Raw genomic sequence first — 21,139 nt, 5'->3', positions numbered from 1 at the left:
TCTATCGGGTGAGAGCTTTAACAAGTGACTTCAGGGGGAAAGAAAATACTACCTTCTCTTGAAACGTTCAGAAAATATGTTTGCTTTGATGTATATTGGTGTTGTATCGTGACACCTTGTGCAAACTGAGAAACAAGGTCATATACCTACCTGCACTGTTTTACATACATTACATTTTGCCACACTGATCATACTGGAATTGCAACCAGCTAAATATATAAACAGGTCATTATGAAACATGAGAGTAGAACTATGTTTTGAATTAATATTCTTTCTTTCAGGCATGCCGTGTCTGGATCATTAGATGGGAAATTAATAATATGGGACACATGGACTGGGAATAAAGTGCAAGTCATTCCACTAAGGTCATCTTGGGTCATGAGTGTGGCATATTCAAGATCAGGGAATTATGTAGGTAAGTCCCTATTTGGGATGGAGCGTATGTTTAGATGGTGAATAATCAAAATAAGGTTTTTGCACACGGGAATTACAAGTTGAAGCAAAGAAAATTCTATCCAATTATACATTTACAAACAATGAAGTCAGTGGCAGCTTGTAACCACACATTCGCAATTAACTTGAAAACGGCTCGTTTGCAGACCCATGTTTACTGAGACTTTTTGGCTTCTATTATCGTGTACGTTCACCTGTGTCAGTTTGTGCTATTACTTTTGAGACACCAAGGGCGCCGACTTTCCGAAATTTCTGTGGGTGCATATCAATGGCGGTTAGATCTGTAATTATCAAGTACTGTATACTTTGAACAACTTACATGCGCAATGATTGCAAGAGGCAATGATATTATCAACACGTTACTAAAAGAAAATACCACATTCATACAAATTAAAATGAAAAAATCTGCATAAATGCAAATAATTTTAATTGTATTGCAGAAAGAACTATGCAAGGATTTTGTTGTGAACAGAAACTACAAAATGACTAACTTTTTGTACTAAATAATAATAATAATAATAATAATAATAATCATGACATGTTAACTTTCAATATAAAACACATTCCTTCTTACGTCATTTGCACTTATGAATTTGTTTGCAATTTTTGTAATGTCAATATTTTTAGTCATTTCTTTATGAACATGCAAAATTGCCAAATCATTCAATATTTTTTGGGTCATTGTTGATCGTAAAATCGTTTTCAATCGTCTAAGTGCTGAAAATGACCGTTCAGAGGTACAAGACGTAACAGGTATAGTTAAAATCACCCGTACAAACTTCACAAATTCTGTGAGCATTTCACGCATGGGACCACTGTTTTCTCTACTTAAAATGTTTGTAATGTCTGACAAGTTGGCCACTTTTTCTTTGTTCGTTCTGCACACATCTAGAAACATGTCCCTGTGCAATGTTAGCTTGTCTTTATCAAAGTCTGTCCTATCTCAATGTTTTAATTGCTTATTATTTTTTGATAATGGCAAGTGAGAAATATTTATTTTATTTTGTTTTTATCAAACTAAAAATCTTGTGGGTGCGGCGCACCCATAAGATTATTTATGTGGGTGCTCGAGCCCCGGAGCACCCACGTAGTCGGCGCGCATGTGAGACACCCTGTATACACGCAAACATTTATAATAAAATTATAGAAGACAACTAACGAACTTGGGGGGGGGGGGAGGCTATACCATGTGCATCACGTGTCATGAAGGCACATTGAAGGGAGGTGGGTGAAAATAGGACAGCACACATTCTTGATCCCTGAGGTTGTGTGATCAGCATCATGCTCTGACCACATTGATTCCCTTCCCGAGAAGCTGGATGAACTCAGGAATATTGTTGGAGAAATTCGAGAGTTCACCCACCCCAGGAATCGAACTTCAGTCTCCAACATGAGAGTCTGATCATTGTGAAACTATAGAGAACAAAGGTTATAACTTTATGAAAAAATCTTGCAATTTTGTACACATTTTATGTAACTGGAATGAGAATATTGCTTTGCTTGTTTGCAGCATGTGGAGGCATGGATAACATGTGCACAGTCTATGACTTGAACAATAGAGACAGCACAGGAGTGGCCAAGATAGTTCGAGAACTAGCAGGATATGAAGGATTTCTATCTTCTTGCAGATTTTTAGGTGACAAGAAGATTCTTACTGGCTCAGGGGACATGAAAATGTAAGTGCAGAACGTTTAGTGTCATTTTATCTTTCCAAATTATGGATTACCTTTCTGTCATGTTAGGATCATAGGCGTAGCTATGGGGTGTGCCTAGGCACACCCTAATGGGCTGCTTTATCAAAGAGTATTAAATACAGATATTTCAATAAGAGCGGCAATTTGTAAGAAGTTGAAAATGTCATTACTTGGTACAAACGTGTGCATTATTGCTGATGAAACTGGTGTCTATAGATTTTCGATTTTGTTATGTCATTGGAGAAAGAAGATATTCATCAAATTTGAATTGATACTTGTTTTGTCAAACTTGGTATTGGCCTGAGCTCAGTAGAAATTTAATATACAAAGTTGATTCAGAGAATACAGACCCAGTCCTACTACACTATTAGATAGGAGTAAACGAAACTCATCATCCAATCTTGCCAAACAATGTATACACTTTCAATGATAATTAATAGCCTCTGTTTCTTTTACAGGTGTATGTGGGATCTTGAAGTAGGTAGAAAGATACAGGAATTTGTGGCTCATGGAGGCGACGTAGTAACGATATCCTTGTCGCCTGACGAGAACACATATGTCACAGGCAGTGTGGATAAAACTTGCAAGCTGTGGGATCTTAGAGACGAAACATGCAAGCAAACATTCTTTGGGCATGAAGGGGATGTGAACTCCGTGAGTGTAAGTACTTTTCTGAAGTATTATAACTACAAAATATTATTCCTTAAAGGGCATTAGCTGACACACACAACCATGACCAAGTTTCATGCTGCGAAAACTAATCCCTTAACACCTGTGGCACAACAGCCTTTGAGGGTCAAGACCTACCTACCGACTGCCAGTTTCTCTCTCACATATCTCAGCAGAGGTGGGCAATCATCCAACCAGTTGCAGAGTGGTGTGGTCAGCACAATGATCCCCTCCCCTCCTTGTTACAGGTTCCCATGATTGCGTTACACTACTTATCCATAGCTCCCTAATTTCCTCACCGTGGTGAGTGGCCACTGGTCCCATACATTGGACAAAATCTCAATAGAACCGTTGTTATGCTTCCCCAGACGGAACTTGCACCAGTGTGCGTCCTGTAGACCAACCCCAAAACCTGATGTCTTAGACCACAGGGTCACCACCCTCAACACATATCCATGCAAAGTAGTGTTCCTTGATAAGTTTTTGCTCGAGGAAGTTCTAGGAAACTAGAACAGAACTATCTTTAAGTATTATAAACCTATTATAAGTGGGAGCTATTTTATAATAATTTGACAGTTGTTATACAGACTTCCAAGTATTCTACATACGTGGCCTGTCTAAAAAGCATTCGACTTTAAGCCAGGAAAAGAAAGTCACTTGCATGGAATGGTTCATGTCCTAATCCCCTTCACACGCTTAGTCCAACAAGCCTGCCATTGCTGGAAGCACTCCTGGAATGCCTCTTTTGGAATGTATCTCAACTCGGCCGTCACGTTGTGCATAATGTCCTCTCCACTGTCAAAACGGAAGCTTTCAGTAGAGATTTTAGCTTCGGGAACAACCTGAAGTCACATGAAGCCATGTCCATCATCATGATCTCCAGTTATCACAGTGTTGCGAAACTCTGCATTCTTGTTGACAGCCTCCAGCATGTCCTGTGCGACGTCACTTCGAAGTTCTCTCTGTTCCTGCGAAAGCAGCTTTACAAGTTTTGCTGCCACCATGCCTAAATCATCCCATAAAATTGAAGGCACAGAATCTTTGCTAATACCAATGCCATCAGCAATTACCCTGACTGTCAAATGGCGATCTTCCATTATAAAGGACCTTACTTCCTCCATGCCTCCATGATGGCCTCCCAGAAAGCTGATCACTCTCCGCCGATGTGTGGCTATTTCTGAAGCGGTTGTACCAGTCCTTTATTTGGGTAACTCCCATGGCAGCATCGCCAAACGCCCGTTGAATCTTGAAAATTCGTTTCCCCCAGCTTCTGGCAAAACTTGATGCAGTATCTCTGCTCTACGTGTTCCATCATCCTAGCGAACAAGGAAATGCGATGATACACACACACACTACTCCACTCGTCAGCTGCCTCCCATCGACTGATGGGTTCAACACTCTCAGGAACACGCGTGCACATGTATAAAGGTACCATTCACCTCTGTGCAGAGTGTAGCCAACCTACCATAGATATTTTCCACCGGGGAAAAAAAGGGTCGGATTCTTTTTAGACAGGTCATGTATAGTCAAGTGAGAGGAAGAATAGTGACGAAAATACACAATGAATTTCACCAGCCTTTGAATACAGTATTTTATATTATTTAATAAATAGGTTCTACTTATTAATCATAAAAATAAAAGTCCAATAAATAATATTATTAGCCCACTATTATAATTTACACATAGAAAATATCCCATCCCCACGTCACTTGTCGTATTGTGTTTCATACTTGCACTTTCTATTGTGTTTCATACAAAATTTGTATATTACTCTATCAAAATACATGAATTCATACCTTTTGATATTTATGCTTATTATAGGGTGCTACAACGTAACTTCCTTTTTTGAAATGCGTGCCATGCAGCCTGTAGAGGTCGTAGTGGGGCGAGAGTGGTCTCATTCGACAGGCGCGAGTCTAAAGTTTTGTTTGCGTCCCGGTCAGTCGCCATCATGCATTGGAACAGTGAGGAGCGTGTGTTTGCCGTCGAGGCCTATTTTACGAATGGATGTTCTATTATCGCAACCCAGTGCACCTTCCGAAAGCGCTCCCCCGATTTGGCCCCTTGCGATTTTTTTTTGTGGGTTTTTGAAATCCCGCGTTTATGTTACCCGTCCAAGGACCCTCGAAGACCTGAAGGCCAACATCCGTCAAGAAATTGCCAACATTCCCGCTGATATGCTGGTTCGGGTCATGAAGAATGCCAGAAATAGGCTTCTTCAGTGTATGGACAATGGGGGGCGTCACCTCCCTGATATGATTTTCAAAACTGTGTGAAACATAACTTTAGATATGTACCTATAGTGTACAAAAACCATTAAACAATTCTAATTCATCACATGGGTTTTATTGCATTCTGAAATAAGGAAGGTATGTTGCCGCACCCTTTACAATACAGAATCAACATCAAGAGGTTATCATGGCTGCTTCAGTGCATGACTATGTACTTGAACTTCCAAATGTACAACACTTCTTTAAATTGCATGAAATGAAGTTGTAGCAATTAATACTACAATAACATTTTGTTATTTACAGACGATAGTTGTTCTACTCAGAATTTTTTATTTACATACAAGATTTTAAATTAGAAATAACAAGGCTAGTTAAGCTTGCTAGTGCTTCATTGCAAAAAACTACCCATAAGGGTAAGCGCAACAAGATAAATAAAAAGAGAAGTAGCAAGGTATCATAAAATGAGGCAGTTACATGCAGCCCTGACCAATATGACTCACTTAATTTGTATACATGACAATGGAAAAAATCTATTACAGTATCATCCATCAGGATTTGGATTTGCTACAGCATCCGAGGACAAGACTGCACGCCTGTATGACTTTCGTTCTGACCAGGAACTGGGAGTCTACACGCCTCCCAACAGCTCCTCAGGGTTCACTTCTTGCGCTCTTTCCCTGTCGGGAAGGTTTCTGCTATGTGGAAGCGATGACCATTCTGTGCACATTTGGGATTCACTGAAGAAGCAACACAATGGTAAGTAGGCAAGTACAGAGTGGCGCATGGGAGTGGAAGATTTTGATAATGCCGTAATGCACAGTAATAATATATATATTGTTATATAATTCTGGACATAAAAAGGTACATGTATGTCTTTTGGAAAAAAAATCCTCTCTTTTTGAAAATAACATCCTCTAAATGGTATTCCTCCCTGAGGTAACATTCCTGCATTTGGGAATGGACGTTTCTCAACTTTCTGCACTACGTTCACAATGATAGACCGAATCTCTTCACATATCGCAGCCTTTATCGAAATCACTATCCTTCAATGCATGGTTACCTGGAGCTTATATGGATGCAGTTTTAAATCTTCATGCAATATTCTACCCAAACTCCGACGTGATAATCCTAATGACATAGCATGTCATCGTGCAGAACATTGCGGATATTGCTGGATTGCGGCATTTACTGCTTGGATATTCTCTGTAGTTCGAACCGTTTTTCTTGGTCCTACATGTTTCAAGTTCAATGTTGAAATCTTTCCAACCATTTATTCACAGCGTGGCCGACAGAACAATATCATAACGGCAAAGTTGAAAATGATGCCGAAATTCATGCCCTGCAGCTTCACAACAATCATTGTTTTTGTAATATGGTTTCACCATGAAAGCACGCTGCTTGCCTGACCACTGCTCCATAGCAACTGAAAAGGCATTGTCTATGCAACATGGTTTCACAGCATTGCCAAATTTAACAATAACCTTGTACTATGTGCTTCAAAATCTCCCACTCCCGCGAGCCACCCATTACTTGCAATTATGGTGGGCTGAGCCAACGTGTTGAAACCAGAAGGTACCAGTTTGAATTTAATAACCAATACCGGACAATACTGTTCTAGAGTTCCTGCATGTAGATGGGTCTACGAAATAGCATGCAACACTTTTGCAGAATCCTCAAAATGGGCATTTCTTAATTGTGGTACAACAGTAACTTTTACGACAGCTATTTTAATATTTTACTTATCTTGTAAGTGAAGCTATGAAATCTAACCGCATAAAAATGGACTTAAAATTCAAACAGATACATTAAAACACTAATTATGAAGGTGAAACTTTGTCAAACTGAACATATATGTATACACAGGGTGTTTCACTCACTTTCGGCTCCTGATTTTTTCTTATAACTTTCAAACTAATGGATGCAATTCAGTGAAATTAAACATGGACATACATTGGTATGTGAGAAGCACGGTTACGGAAGGGTACAAGTGTAGTGGCACTACTCTCTACTGCAACTTGTGTGACACCCGTGCTGCACGAATTGAAGGCCAGAGGCATGTCTCGATGCTGATGGCAACCACTTTCAACACTCGCTATTGGGTCATCATGCTTCTCGTACAGCAAGGCACACAGGCCCGTAGCCAGGCAGGGGCCAGGGGGGAGCTGAGCCCCCCGTGGCACTGCCATCAGCTCCCTTGGCATTAGGTAAAACTATTTTGTATAATTTGTTGCAGCGAAGAGTGAAAATGTAGACAGCTCACAACTTTAAATACGGATGAATCCACAGAATATGAACAGCAGCTATAACATTCGCTCATCTTGTATATGAGCTGAAGCCTAAGTAGCTACAATTATTTAGGAGCTTATCTAGACTTTGTAAGTTCTTTCATAGGGGGGCTTATTTATCTGTACCTTCACTGACCCTGTTGCGGCCTCCATTTAGACAGAGATCTGTGACTGTCATCATGCAATTTCCTTTGCACCTGCATCAAAGGTCAACAGCTCCCAAGTTTTGGGAACGAGGGGAGTTTCATTGATTCAGCCGGGGATCGAATGTACAGTACGCACTGTGATTGCATGTTGTCAATTTTTTTGTGTGATATAGATATCTGTATCACCTAAAGCAGTATGGAGTTTGTAAGGGATGATTTTCCGTAATAGTCAATTAACACTTCAAGAAATATTTTAAAAGATGTAGAAAAATGTAGTATTTGTGTGATATTTATAAATTTTATGTAACGTAATAACCCCTCCCACCCACACATATAATTTACCTTCATTTAATACTTAAATTTTTGAAAAATGGAATTGGTTTACAAAGCCCCCCCTGGAGATCAATTCTAGCTACGGGCCTGAAGGCACGTACATGTCAACTTTCACTGAAAGATGTTCATTAGTTTGAAAGTTATGAGGGAAAATCAGGGGTTGAGAGTGAAACACCCTGTATAAAGAAAATTTAAAATAATCATCCACCCCACATAAATTGTTTCTCCAAATGTCAGGGTCACCACACATCACTGTATTTAGTACAACTAACTAAGCCCTTACAATGTTGCCAGCGGCAATAATGAATATTTTCTTTACAGGAGTGCTTGCAGGCCACGACAACAGAATAACTTCAATTTCAATGGCTGAGAGTGGCATGGCTCTTGTATCTGGTTCATGGGACCAACACCTGCGTGTTTGGGGATAGAACGGCATCATATTGGAAAGCTAATTACAGAAAATTATGATAAAAGCCAACTGGACTCTTGAAAAATCTCTGCATCAGTTCTCAGATGAAGGATTTATAGGCAAACATAACATTTTATATTTTAGTATAACATGTAGTAATTTTGCAAAGTCTATTGTTTCAGAATACTGAAGTTTTATGATGCAAATTTATGGCATTGGTTCATATTTTGTTTTTTCATATATATTATACATATTAGGAATAGACTGGTATGCCATTTTTGATGATACTGATTAAAAATGTACTATTATTATACTGATCCAATACAAAATAGCAAGTGGTTCATCAACCTCAATAATTAATGCACATAAGCAGGTGAATGGAATTGGTTTTGATTTGAAATATACAGTGCGTTCCTGAAGTGTTCGCGAGTTTTCAGACTAAAAAAAAACATATGTACAGTACCAGAATAAAACCATGAGATTTACGCTGCATTGAAGAACATCTCTAAGAGTTTCAGAAGCGTGAAGACTGGGAATGAATGCCCAGATAGTAACTTGACATGACTGTGATGCAAACTGTGTCACGGGATATGACATTTCCATAGTGTTGGATAGAAAGGCATGGTCACGACTATCACCGGATCTCACACCTTTATACTTTTACTTCTGGGGCTTCATCAAGCAAAATGTGTAAAGTATTTGTGTCAGCGCGAGAAGTTGTTCAATCTGTCACAGCTGATGTGTTTAGTAGCGTGTGGCAAGAAGTGGAGTGTAGGGCAACAAGAGGAAGCCACATCAAATTGCATGAAACATGTAAACAAAACTTTGAGTCGGTCTTTTGTTTCACATGTACTTGAAAAGTTTACTGTTCACGGTTCTTTCATTAGTTTTGAAATCCCAGCATGACTTTATGGACACATTGTATACAGGGTGGCCACAAAGTGGGCGTACCCCTGGGTTTTCGTCGGAAAGTAGGTTTAATTGTTGTTGATTTGCAATCGTTCGCCCATGATGAAACACATAAAACCTTATTTAAAGTGCAAGCCGTACCGTCCTTGTCACGTTAATGAACTCTCCGATGCTGAGAGGACGTGGTGCCAGAATATCTTACGCAAAACATCTGCCAGGACATGGCACAGAATTCAGCTGCGCTACGATCATGATGGTGGTATCCATACCGATGTCCTGGACAAGTGAAGTATCAGGTACGTCATCACATCGCTATAACAACAACCACTGTAGTATCAGAAACAAAGGGGGGTACACCCACTTTGTGACCTCCCTGTATATTTTAAAAGTAACAACCTTCATGAGATACATAGCGTTTGCTTCAGGCACTGATCAAACAAAGAGCCAATGCTCCCTCCTTAATTTCTGGCAATATACCACAAGCAGAAGTTAAATAGTGTCAATTTTGAATTTTGTCCGGTATGGGCACCTTAATGTTCTCAATAAAAATGGAACTTTTATGCTATTTATAAGACAAGGATTATGAATCATTGGACTTTGCAACAAATGGATACTTTTCAATCTCGAGTAAGCAAATTCTACATGAAAAAAACCCAGCTTGAACCAAACACCATTCCAGTGTTCCAATGCCTTTTTGAGAAGGATGTGTTGCTATCATAATAAATAGTAAAATATCACTACTTAGCTTCCTCCAGATTTACGCAAAGATTTTAAATTTTAGCATAATTCCATGCATGTTTTAAGAAATTTAAGTGCATATAAATGCAACATCTAGGGTATGAAGAGACCGAAATCATTACAGACTTCATAAACAATCCTTCTTCATCTATGTTTCAGTAATATACCTGTATTTGTTATGTATAAGAATATAATCAAGACTATAACTGACAATCAAAGTACCCAATCAAAAATAGTCAGTATTTTTCCTATTGATGTATTGTATAGTAATAATGTATGTTAAATAGATTAAAATTTTATAGAAATTTTACACTATTACAGTATTAGATCAGTATAGTTTCACTGTTGTAATTTAATTTCTAAACGATACTAGAAATAGAAAATATAGCAATTTTGGAATAAATTTTTGAAATGCATAGAAGTGGAATCTATTTTTGAAATGTGACTTAGAAAATAATTTTTTGGAACCATATTTGTGATTAGGTATGATTTAATACATAGTTGCAGCAATAATGCATTATTTGCAAACATGTGTATGTAACCTACTCGATGGATGAGTGTATCAATTTTGGTACTAATTTTGTTTGTACGTGGTATCCAACATTGTACAATTTCATTTTATATGTATGTATGTTAACAATGTGTACATATTTATGTAACGATGTGAGTTTCTTGGCTTGTGTAAAGTTTGTCCAGCACTTATGTGCTGACCAATGGCAGTTTTGGCCACAGTTCCGGTCGGTCATACCTTGACCGATGGAACAGAACCTTTTTTCATCACCTTGCAACCCTGTTCATTTTCTATGCTCATGACTCAAGTGCGTGGAAATTGAAACCAAGAGTCGATATGCATTGACAGCGACACTGGTGCTCTTCAACTCCCTAATGATGTCAGCAGCAGCTGGTGATTCAGAGGATGAAGAACTTCTTCCAGAGACATGGCAGCGGCCAGCAGCAGGCAGTGTGGGGCCTACAGTCCCACCGTTTCGTTTCTTTTTTTCTTTGGATGGCAAAAGGCATTAGGAACAAAAAAAAATATTGAATTATAATGTAGACATGTGGTTGCAAATAGGACATAGAATTTGTTCCTGTCCCATGTCTCAACAGAGATGGGGAGAGGCAAAATTTTGTTTCTTCTTTTTTTCAATTTTCACATTTGGAGCCACAAATAATAACAAATAGCAACACTTCGTCTTTTCCATGTCAAAGTAAATTTTATTCTTAGTAAAATGTTTCTTGTTTCACTAAATTATCTGCCATAGGAAGGAAGCTATAACGATTTTTGCTAAACCTTACAAAACTCGTTTAAATGGCCTGGGACAGAGGTATAAACTGCATAAGCGCCACGGGACTTTAAAGGTTAAGGGCAAGTGGAGATTTTTCTGTCAGGACAGGAAACATTTCAGATTTTTCAGTGCTTCAGACATTCCTTATGAAACTTCCAGTGACAAGCCACAAGCAACACTTCTCACTTGGAAATGAAGCTTTTGAAATAAATGTAACATTTCATACCAGATTGAAGCATGGACTTAGTCATTTTCTCTATAGCGTGCATAGTGTCCTCTGCCCATTGGTTGCACATGCGCAGTAAATTCTTTATACAGACTAAAGGGGTGTATGTAGCTAGCCACTTCAATCGGAGAGTTCCTCTGGAAATGGGCACAAAATCCACATGACGGATGTATGGATTTCAAAGCAAATATCACTATGCCCATTACTGTTTATGGACTGCCATTTTTTGCAATTTAATGTATTTCCAAAACATTCATGTGCATTACCAAATCTGATAGATAAACTCAGATAATTGGATGATGCATTTCAATACATCCCCTATCCATATTGCTGAAAACGGGATGAAAAATAAAAATTCTAAATGTTTATATGTGTGTATTTATTACACGTATGAATCATTGTTTTCTCCCTCATGGACATTAGATGCCCAGATATATTGTGCTATTCTTGCATTTTCTCAAATGCATTAGCAAGTTTCATGATCTATGCATGCGAGCTTAGGTTTATTGCCGAATTGTAAAGAGTCATATGTTAACAGAGATTGCGTGCATTGACTGTAAGAAATTCACACTTCCTCATGAGGTGATTCAAGTCATATTCGCGTATGGAAAAAATATCCTCTGGATAACTATTATATTTTCAATGGTATTCTATCTTGCTTGCACCCATTTTATAAAAAATTAAAGTATGATACATTTATCAAGCAAGAAGCATACAGTGTTTAATTTTCTGTACACTCTCTCATTGTTCTGTATATTATGCGCTACAACTTTCCATCATTCACCTGGTATTATTTTCTTCTCAATAGTACATCTATTAAATCTGTATCAGTTTGTTTTCGCTATCAAACATAATACCAAGTATTTGCATACATTTGAAAGATATCAGTGTTAGGAATACAAAACGATGTGGAAGGTATTGAGAAATGTACACAGTTGGGAACTGTTAATAATAATGAATAAAAATAGCATGTGGGATCAATGCTGATACATGTTTAATATTGTTGAAATTAAGAAACAAGATAGTTTCTGAAAGTTACCTGTTGAAAGTAGTATATTATAACTGTGTTATATACAGATATGTATGATTAAATGTATCCATATATGTTGTTAATAAATACTGAGTATATATACACGATTTTTATTTACTTGTAACAGAAACCTAAATAGAAACTAAAGGTTAAAAGATTAAAAATCAGCAACTTACGTGTGTGAGTATGAGATTTTTCGAACTACGTTTCGAAGGTTATACTACCTCCTTCTTCAGGTTGAAACGATGTTTTCAGACACCTGACATGGTGCCTCGTCGTGAAAGTGATGGTTGAGGATTTAGGTTAAAATGGTATAGGAAGGACACTTTCTAAAAAAAGAATGTAAAATACACATACTAAAACCGCGCAATACTCTAGCTAGTAGCTAGGAAAGCAAAAAAGATTGTTAGACAAGAAATATCGCAAAATGATAAAGATGAGGAAAAAACAGATGTAGGAAACGGTGAAAAGAACACGTATTTTGTCGGGATTCCATATTTTAAGGGTGTTTCCGAGAAAATTGAAAAATCCGTTAGGGGTTACGGGATAAAATGTGGGGTAAGAGCACCTCGGAGCATTGAAAAACACTTCACGTCTTATAAGAAAGGGAGGGGGGATAGGCGCAATAACCCTGAAGAGCAAAAGGGAATGTACAGGATAGTATGTGAATGCGGAAAGGAGTATGTGGGACAGACCGGGAGGAGTATGCAAATTAGGTGGGGCGAGCATGATAAGGATGTAAAGGAGGGTATACCCAAGACAGGATTATCTGAACACGTATTAGTTAACCGACATAAGATCGCTAAAAGAGAAGTTATTAGGAAGATTAACAATAAATTGGACAGGAATGTGTATGAGGCAGCCTATATATGCGCGAATAATAGGAACAAACTCAATAGGGATGATGGGAATTTGGAAGACGGCTGGATAAACTTTTTTAAAAAATGGGATAAAGCCGCCGGGAGTAGAGACGAGATGGGCTTCCATGTTACCCCTGAGGTTAGGAAAGCCGCCGAGGTGGAAGTTGATTTCACCTTGGATTGGTGACTCACGAGCCCCAGTTGGGAAAGACTGAGGGGGAGGAGTTTTCCTTCTCCAGGTATGAGCTGACACCGTGCATTCGCCTACCCCGAGCAACGATCGGCAGTTCGCCGACGTCAGCTTTGAACGTTCTTTTGTTTTTATAGAGTATTGCGCGGTTTTAGTATGTGTATTTTACATTCTTTTTTTAGAAAGTGTCCTTCCTATACCATTTTAACCTAAATCCTCAACCATCACTTTCACGACGAGGCACCATGTCAGGTGTCTGAAAACATCGTTTCAACCTGAAGAAGGAGGTAGTATAACCTTCGAAACGTAGTTCGAAAAATCTCATACTCACACACGTAAGTTGCTGATTTTTAATCTTTTAACCTTTAGTTTGTATTTGATTGTGAGTAATCCGCACATTATCAGTAAGAAACCTAAATAGACTTATTCCGGAAACTAATTTTCAAAATAAGAAATTATTTGAAGTATACAACACATTTTGCTTAGAATACACCTCCCCCCCCCCAGACCAAGCATCCCTTCAAAAAATCAAATATGGGTGTACATAAATGCAAAATATGAGGTTGACTGCTAACAGTATACATTCGTATGCCTTTTATAAAATTCCTGAGCATGCCAGAGCAAAGATAGTTTGTAGGAGAAACTAATGAACTAAGTGTGATGTCACTTTGCTGAGTGAACAAAGCAGCTTGGTGTAAACTCTGTGAGAATTGTATCGCAGGCAGAGATCATGAAATTATCTCTTACGAAGAATTATACGTGGGCATACCCAAAAGAAACCGAACTAATTTTTTTGTGAACTTATTTAATCACAATTTAAGTACAAACCTTCAATCCCCTTCAAAGTACTCTCCACTTGCATTAAGACACTTGTCCAATCTTGGATTCCATTTTTCAAAACATTTTTTAAAGTCAACTTTTGTGATGCGTGACAGCACCTCCGTCGTTTTTTTCTTCACCTCAGCAACATCAGCAAAACACTTTCCTTTCATTCTAGGAAACAAAAAAAAGTCCCACGGGGCAAGGTCAGGTGAGTATGGGGGGTGAGGAACAGGGGTCATACCATCTTTGGTCAAGAATTGTCGTACAGACAGGGCTGTGTGAGCCGGGGAATTGTCCTGATGGAAAAACCAGTCACCCCACTGCCACAAATCGGGCCGCTTCCACCGCACACTGTTGCGCAATAGTTTCAAAACTTCCAAGTAGAAAGCCTGGTTAACTGTCTGACCCTGCGGAACAAACTCTGAATGGACAACTCCTCTCACATCGAAAAAACCAAGCAGCATTGCTTTAATGTTTGATTTCACCTGACGAGCTTTCTTGGGGCACGGCAAACTTGAAGTCTTCCACTGGCTTGATTGTTGCTTCAATTTGGGATCGTAAGCATAGCAGCACGTTTCGTCACCTGTGATAATTTTTGAAAAAAAGTTTGGATCATTTTGGGACTCTTCTTTCAAAGCACGGCATGATTCCACGCGACCTTGTTTTTGTTCAGCAGTCAGGGCGCGAATTTGGCAGCTACCCTTTTCATTCCCAAATCATGTCAAAATTTGCTGCACTAAACTCAGAGTCACTCCCGACAGCTCCACAATTTGTTCAATGGTCCGTCGTCGATCTTCGTTGATGATTTCACGAATTTTTTCAACATTGTCATGTGTTCGGGCCGTGGAAGGACGACCAGAACGAGGTTTGTCATCAATTGACATTTCACCATTTTTGAAATGGGAAAACCACTCAAACACTTGAGTTTTCCCCATAGCATTGTCCTTGTATGCCGTTTTTAACATTTCAAGAGTTTCTGTTCCACTATTTCCGAGCAAAAAGCAGAATTTCACCGCCGCACGCTGTTCCCGAAAATCAGCCATTGCAAAAACGACGATCACACAAAACAGCTGTCACTCTAAACTCCGCCGAAACGTGTCCTAACCTGCTTCAGCGACGGCACTCTGCTTACGGACTCAGGAAGGTTCGCTCTATGCGTTCCTAGCGGCAAAACACAGTACTACAAAACCTCTGCCCACCACAAAATTAGTTCGGTTCTTTTGGGGATGCCCACGTACATGCATTTTAACCTTTTCGAAAAAAAGAAATAAATTTAAGAAGAATACATCTTATATGTACTAGGGATGAGTCAATATGAAATTTTTGCAGATATTGATAAACTGCCAATATAAAAATTACCAATACCGATAAAAAGCTGTAGAAGTTCCTTGAAGAACTTATGAATCTCCTTCATTATTAGTGATGTAAAAGTTCTCAGGCACTTATACATCAACCACTTCTTTATCGTAAAACACAAACAAACATGTGCCGATTCTTAGAAATGCAGGGTGGCCACTCTAGAACCATGATAAAATTCAAGTATAATTCCCGGTTTTCAAAGCAAACTTTCCAAAAATTCAAGGGGATGTTTTCTCTATTTCAACCTCATGTATTACCGCCTTTCACCCCCAAACACATATTAATATAGAGTCTGTATGATTCCAATGTATCCAAAAATTCAATTCAATTAAATGGGAAATATATTTAAAGTATTTAATTTAAAGTGTAGAGTTTACATTTGTCACTCAAGAGTCGAAATACATCTACGAACACAAGTCTCACATGTTACAGGGTATACCAATCTACGAAAAATTGTTAATTGTATGAGAATTTCAAACTCAAATATTTAACTAATCAACTTCAAGATATCTAACCTTGTAATAATCTTGCGTCTGTCAGATAGATTGTTCTGCAAAGGATGCTAACAAAGTAAACGGATTCAGAGAATTCTTTTTAATTTTTCACGCAGCTTTATTTTCCTTCCTCAATAAAAATAAAAGCCAAAGTGTGAAAACCTTTGTAATTTGGGATCAATGGGATTTGGATTAATAAAAGTTGCAATTTCTCACGTCTATGGAGAAAAATTCAGGTATAATTCCCGGAGCCAATAATTCATGCAGAATTCCCGAAATTCAAGGAATTCCCAGTGAGTAAGCACCCTGAAATGCTTTCTCCAGTTATGATCATGGCCTGCGAATTGCTTGATTCTGATTCTACAGGATGGTTTGGATGACAAGAACTTGGGTTCTCGTTCTTCTCAACCTCTACCACAGAATCGAAACACAGTACTTGCACCACGTGGCCAACTAGCAGAAAGGATCAAATCTGCTGGCACAATGTTAGTACTGTGGGCTGGGTGTGGTGTAACTCAACTTCTTTCTCACCAGTTTTCTTAGCCTGGACCACTTTGGAAATGTGTGCTAGGGCGTTGTCATGGTGCGGCTTGATCAATCAGAGATGGAGAGCGAGTGGGCAGAACTTCAAATGCACCGGACCCTCAAAATTACACCAGATACACAGCAGCACTTTCAAACAAGTATTCTCGAATTACCAGCCAGGTTTAATCGGCATCCAGGGTTTCAAGTACTTACAAGGGGGTGGGGGAGGTTGATAAGTTCTCAGCCTGACCCCTTTCCGCACACATCATCCTGAAATCATTCATTGCATTTGAAACATTGATCTTTCGGAAGTTCAAGTGCCAGCTGGGATGATCGCAACACTAACGGTTTTTTTTCCTTTACAGGCCATTGATTGAACCATGGCGCAGCCAAATGTGTAATTTACCAAGGAGGAGTTGCGAGGTGTCATGAAGTTCTTCTTCCTCCAACAGAAGTCACCGAAGGAAATCCATGGTTGCATGCTACACACATTGGGTGTACATTGTCCTTCATACTCCAATGTGAAGAAATGGTGCTCAAACTTTAGGCATGGTGATTTTTCCACAGAAGATGGTGAAAGTTGTGGGAGAGCATCGTCAGTGTCAACTCTGGAAAAAGTGGATCAGGTTCATGACCTGATTTTGAGTAACAGATGAATTTCGCTTCAAGCGATAGCTGAGACGTTGCACATATCCAAAGAACGTGTCTGGTCAATAATCCATGATCAGTTGGACATGCACAAGCTTTCCGCGAAATGGGTGCCCAAACGTTTGAACGTGTGTCATCTTCTCAGGTGATTTTGCGGTATTTTGAGAACTCTAAGGACGATTTTTTTAATCGGCTTGTTACCCAGGATGAAAGTTGGTTCCACTACTTTGATCCTGAGACCAAACAGCAGTCATGCGAGGGACGCCACTCAGGATCTTCCACGCCAAAGAAATTCAAAGCACAGAGGTCCTCAGGCAAGGTGCTTGCCTCAATATTCTGGGATAAGGATGGTGTTTTGTTATCAGACTACCTTCCAAAGGGACAAACCATAACATCAGAGAATTACTGCAGTCTTCTGGCTAAGTTAAAGGATGCTATTAAAGAAAAGTGCCAGGGAAAGTTGAGAAGAGGTGTGTTGTTTCTGCAGAACAATGCTCCCGTTCACAAGGCTGTAAGAACAATGAATTTCCTGAACGACCTAGGGTTCCAGTGCATTGACTACCCACCTTATTCACCAGACCTTGTGCCCTCTGATTATTATCTCTTCCCTAGACTGAAAAAAGTTCTGAAAGGACAGAAATTTAGAAGTGATAACGAGGTTATAGCAGCTGCTGAACTGTTTTTTGCAGACAAGGATAAATCATTTTTTTTTTTTTTTGGAGGGGTTAGAGAAGTTGGAGCAACGAAGTCCCAAGTGTGTTGACCTTCGGGGAGAATACGTTGAATAGCCTGAAACTTTCATGCCTGTAGCTAAAGTCCTTCTGGGTTGAGCCGAGAACTTATCAGCACTCCCTCGTATCTGAACCTGGCTGGTAACCCGAGAACACTTGTTCGAATCACCACCACGAAAGCAATAATTCTTACTTTTGATTACTATGAGCAGCACTTTGAACTACTGGATCTCACACCTGAGTAGGCTGCAGTCATTGGTTTTGTGAACATGACCACTGTTCTAGATCATTTGCTCTGGAAGACAAGCTGATGCAGGACCTCCAGAGAATGTGTTATCCTCTGGACTGGTGCAGTCATTCTTGAAGCACTGAAACCATTCTGCTGCAGTGGATTTGCCGATCACTCCAGCATCTTCGATGTCTCAAATGCCCTTGCAGCCCTTGTAAAAACGAGTTTTAACATTCATGAGATTTGCATGCTTACATTTACGATAGCTTCAATAATGAAACATGTTGACATGAAACAAAATCATGGGGTAATACAAATGAAAATACATCCATTTCAATAGTCAGGTATCAATATGCTTTCTTTAATGCATAAAAAATTCAATTTACATACAATGAATAATTTATTTACAAAATGACTTCTCTAATCTATCAACGTGGTAACATATCACATATTATCTCTGTAAACAAAAAAAAACTTTTTAAAAAATACAACATGAAATGATGAAATGTACAAAACAACAAAGCAATGAGGTAACAACGCAAAATTATAAGAGAAAAAATAAATAGGAGAACTTATTATCCAGACGCGCACACACATACTGAGGACATTCTTGTAACAACATTATTTTTTTCATTAAATCTTGCATAATATAAGAGACTGAGCTTCTAGCATTTCCTCTTTTGTAACAATTGTGAAAGCTTACATTACAAGGTGCATCTATTTATAAACAACTGCCTTTTGTTACATTTTTATTTCTTACAAAAAAATCCAACAAGCATCAACACACTTTCTCTCAAACTATTTGTCATTATTATTTTTTTACCAAAAATATTGACACTATTCCAATCACAAGATTTTTAATGTTTAAATGTCAGGCACAGTGATTGAAGCGCCAATTGTTGTCAATGTTGAATTTCATTCATCTCCCCCACCCAAAAAATAAACATACTTTTGTTTTTAAAAAAAGAAGGTACAGCAGAGGGAATAATAGTCAACAAGAACACACAAAACAACAAACAAAGATCTGGCATTGTGGTTGTGATGATGTACATGTTTCACAAAAGTTGTATTATTTTCAAATACCATATACAAGGCAATGCAAGGCCTACTCGAACTTATGTATTTTTAAAACATCGTCTGTTATTTTAATGTGAATTTGGAGAATAGAAGAATATTTTAAACTGGGCCAGAAGATTCATCTGGACACAGGAATAGTTCAAGAGGCATCAACGCAAATAGTTTTGCACGTAGGGCAAAGGATAAGACATTAAGAAGCTCTGCCTAGGAGAAAAAACGCAAGAAAAATATTTCTGTGTAGAGTATCTCTCTGTCCTGCACTCTATACAAACAGGGAAGACATGTCTGCGTGAACCAATACAGGAATTCTGGCATGACACTAGTATGTAACTCATACTGGGTCTAAAATTCACAATTTAACCAAAAAATTAATGTAGTTATCTTTTTATGAAATGAGCAATTGGTTATAGTAACCAACTTAGATAAGCAGCACCAAAAAAACATCACAACTAATGCTTTTCACGTGACATGGTTGATTTTTTCTTTTGTGGTAAACAAGCATATTTTCTGCTTGTCATGCAAAAATAATAGTATCCGATATTTGAATAGGTGGAGATAATACGCAACTGGGTTTAAGTTGTCACTTGCCTAGCATAACACAGGATAATCCTGCATATGTTTGCATCATTCACACTTTCAAAAAATAGCACCAATATTATAATATATAAATAGCAGCGAAAATCTAACTTTGTATCTCCTCTCCTTGTATTTATTTTCTTTATAATTCTCAATAAAAAAAAAGCTGCATAATAGTTTCTATCCATAGCTATTAATGCTATGAAAAATTCTAGTTTTTCTATAAGGGAACTAAATTACTTTATAACGTCAGTTCAGGACTAGCATAAGAATGGAATGCTACACAAAAATTCAATGCCAGTTCATAAATAAATTATTAATCTTTCAATATATATATATATATATATATTCATGAATCTTTTTATGTCTTAATGTCTTTTCTCTTGGAAAAAAGTACAAATAGACCTTGACTGCGCATTGTATACGTATATAAAAATATCATGTAAAAGGATGTGAGATAGTAATACTTAATAGGCCTATACATTCATCACAAAGTACATGGCACTTTGCGACAGAAGCCAAGTGGTCCTGGATTCGAATTGGCCTGCTTCACGTTGCCCCTCAGGAAAATGTAGCAAGCGTGGACAAATACTATAAAAATTACCTGTCACGTGCGTTCACCCCGATCACAGTCCTTCCAGTCTTATCAAAAGAGCACAAAGAATCGTCGCACCCCTTTCTTTGGTCACCCACTCTGTGGATTCGTGATCAAAATGAGGGTCCACAGGTCGACTTACGTGCACCGAAGGTGGTCCGACCTTGTACGAGCCAGGCTGCACCATTATTTGGAATGCGACGTAGGCATGTAGCTTCTTTTTGGTTTTGGGGTCCACAAATCTAATGTTAAAAAAAAAGACAGTTTGCTAAAGCGAAGATCCAAACATGCACATAAAAAGACAAAATCATGCAGAACTATTGAAATTAGGGCTGAACCGATACTGGTAGCGTTCTATTGGAATCAGCTGATACTAGTGGTATAAATACCGGAAAGTATTGGTTGGAATCTATGTACTGATACCAGATAATAATTTATCAGCATTTGGTCTTTCACAGCCTACATAAAAATTACGCGTGACACTTCCGTGAAGTATAATTATCCTAGAAATTATGCAAACTTCAAAGTTTCTTACCAGTTTTGTGTGATAAATGTAATCCATTATTCTCATGTAATTCTTTAATATTGTTAAAAGCAGAAATCTTGGTCAAACGATGCATATAA

At 38.4% G+C, this 21,139-nt stretch overlaps 2 protein-coding genes across 3 annotated transcripts in view; one reads left to right on the top strand and one right to left on the bottom strand.

Annotated features, from left to right (window-relative positions):
• Nucleotides 1-8,645, top strand: part of Gbeta76C (guanine nucleotide-binding protein subunit beta-2) — a 50,593-nt gene extending 41,948 nt beyond the window's left edge. The window contains exons 4-8 of the mRNA XM_083114533.1: nucleotides 282-415; nucleotides 1,964-2,129; nucleotides 2,606-2,807; nucleotides 5,587-5,803; nucleotides 8,133-8,645. Of these exons, the coding sequence (XP_082970659.1) occupies nucleotides 282-415; nucleotides 1,964-2,129; nucleotides 2,606-2,807; nucleotides 5,587-5,803; nucleotides 8,133-8,239 (826 nt within the window). The 3' untranslated portion in view covers nucleotides 8,240-8,645. The remainder of the gene's footprint in view (nucleotides 1-281; nucleotides 416-1,963; nucleotides 2,130-2,605; nucleotides 2,808-5,586; nucleotides 5,804-8,132) is intronic.
• Nucleotides 8,646-18,607: 9,962 nt separating this feature from the next.
• Neurl4 (neuralized E3 ubiquitin protein ligase 4) overlaps nucleotides 18,608-21,139 on the bottom strand; it is a 79,206-nt gene continuing 76,674 nt past the window's right edge. For both annotated transcript variants that reach the window (XM_083114931.1, XM_083114932.1), the window contains exon 26: nucleotides 18,608-20,757. In XM_083114931.1, coding sequence (XP_082971057.1) covers nucleotides 20,547-20,757 — 211 coding nt within the window. In that variant the 3' untranslated portion in view covers nucleotides 18,608-20,546. The remainder of the gene's footprint in view (nucleotides 20,758-21,139) is intronic.

The sequence above is a fragment of the Lepisma saccharinum genome, chromosome 29 (genome assembly GCF_977018435.1).
Source record: "Lepisma saccharinum chromosome 29, izLepSacc3.1, whole genome shotgun sequence".
Taxonomy (NCBI): domain Eukaryota; kingdom Metazoa; phylum Arthropoda; class Insecta; order Zygentoma; family Lepismatidae; genus Lepisma; species Lepisma saccharinum.
Note: the sequence above shows the minus strand (reverse complement) of the source record. Positions and strands in the feature narration are given on the sequence as shown.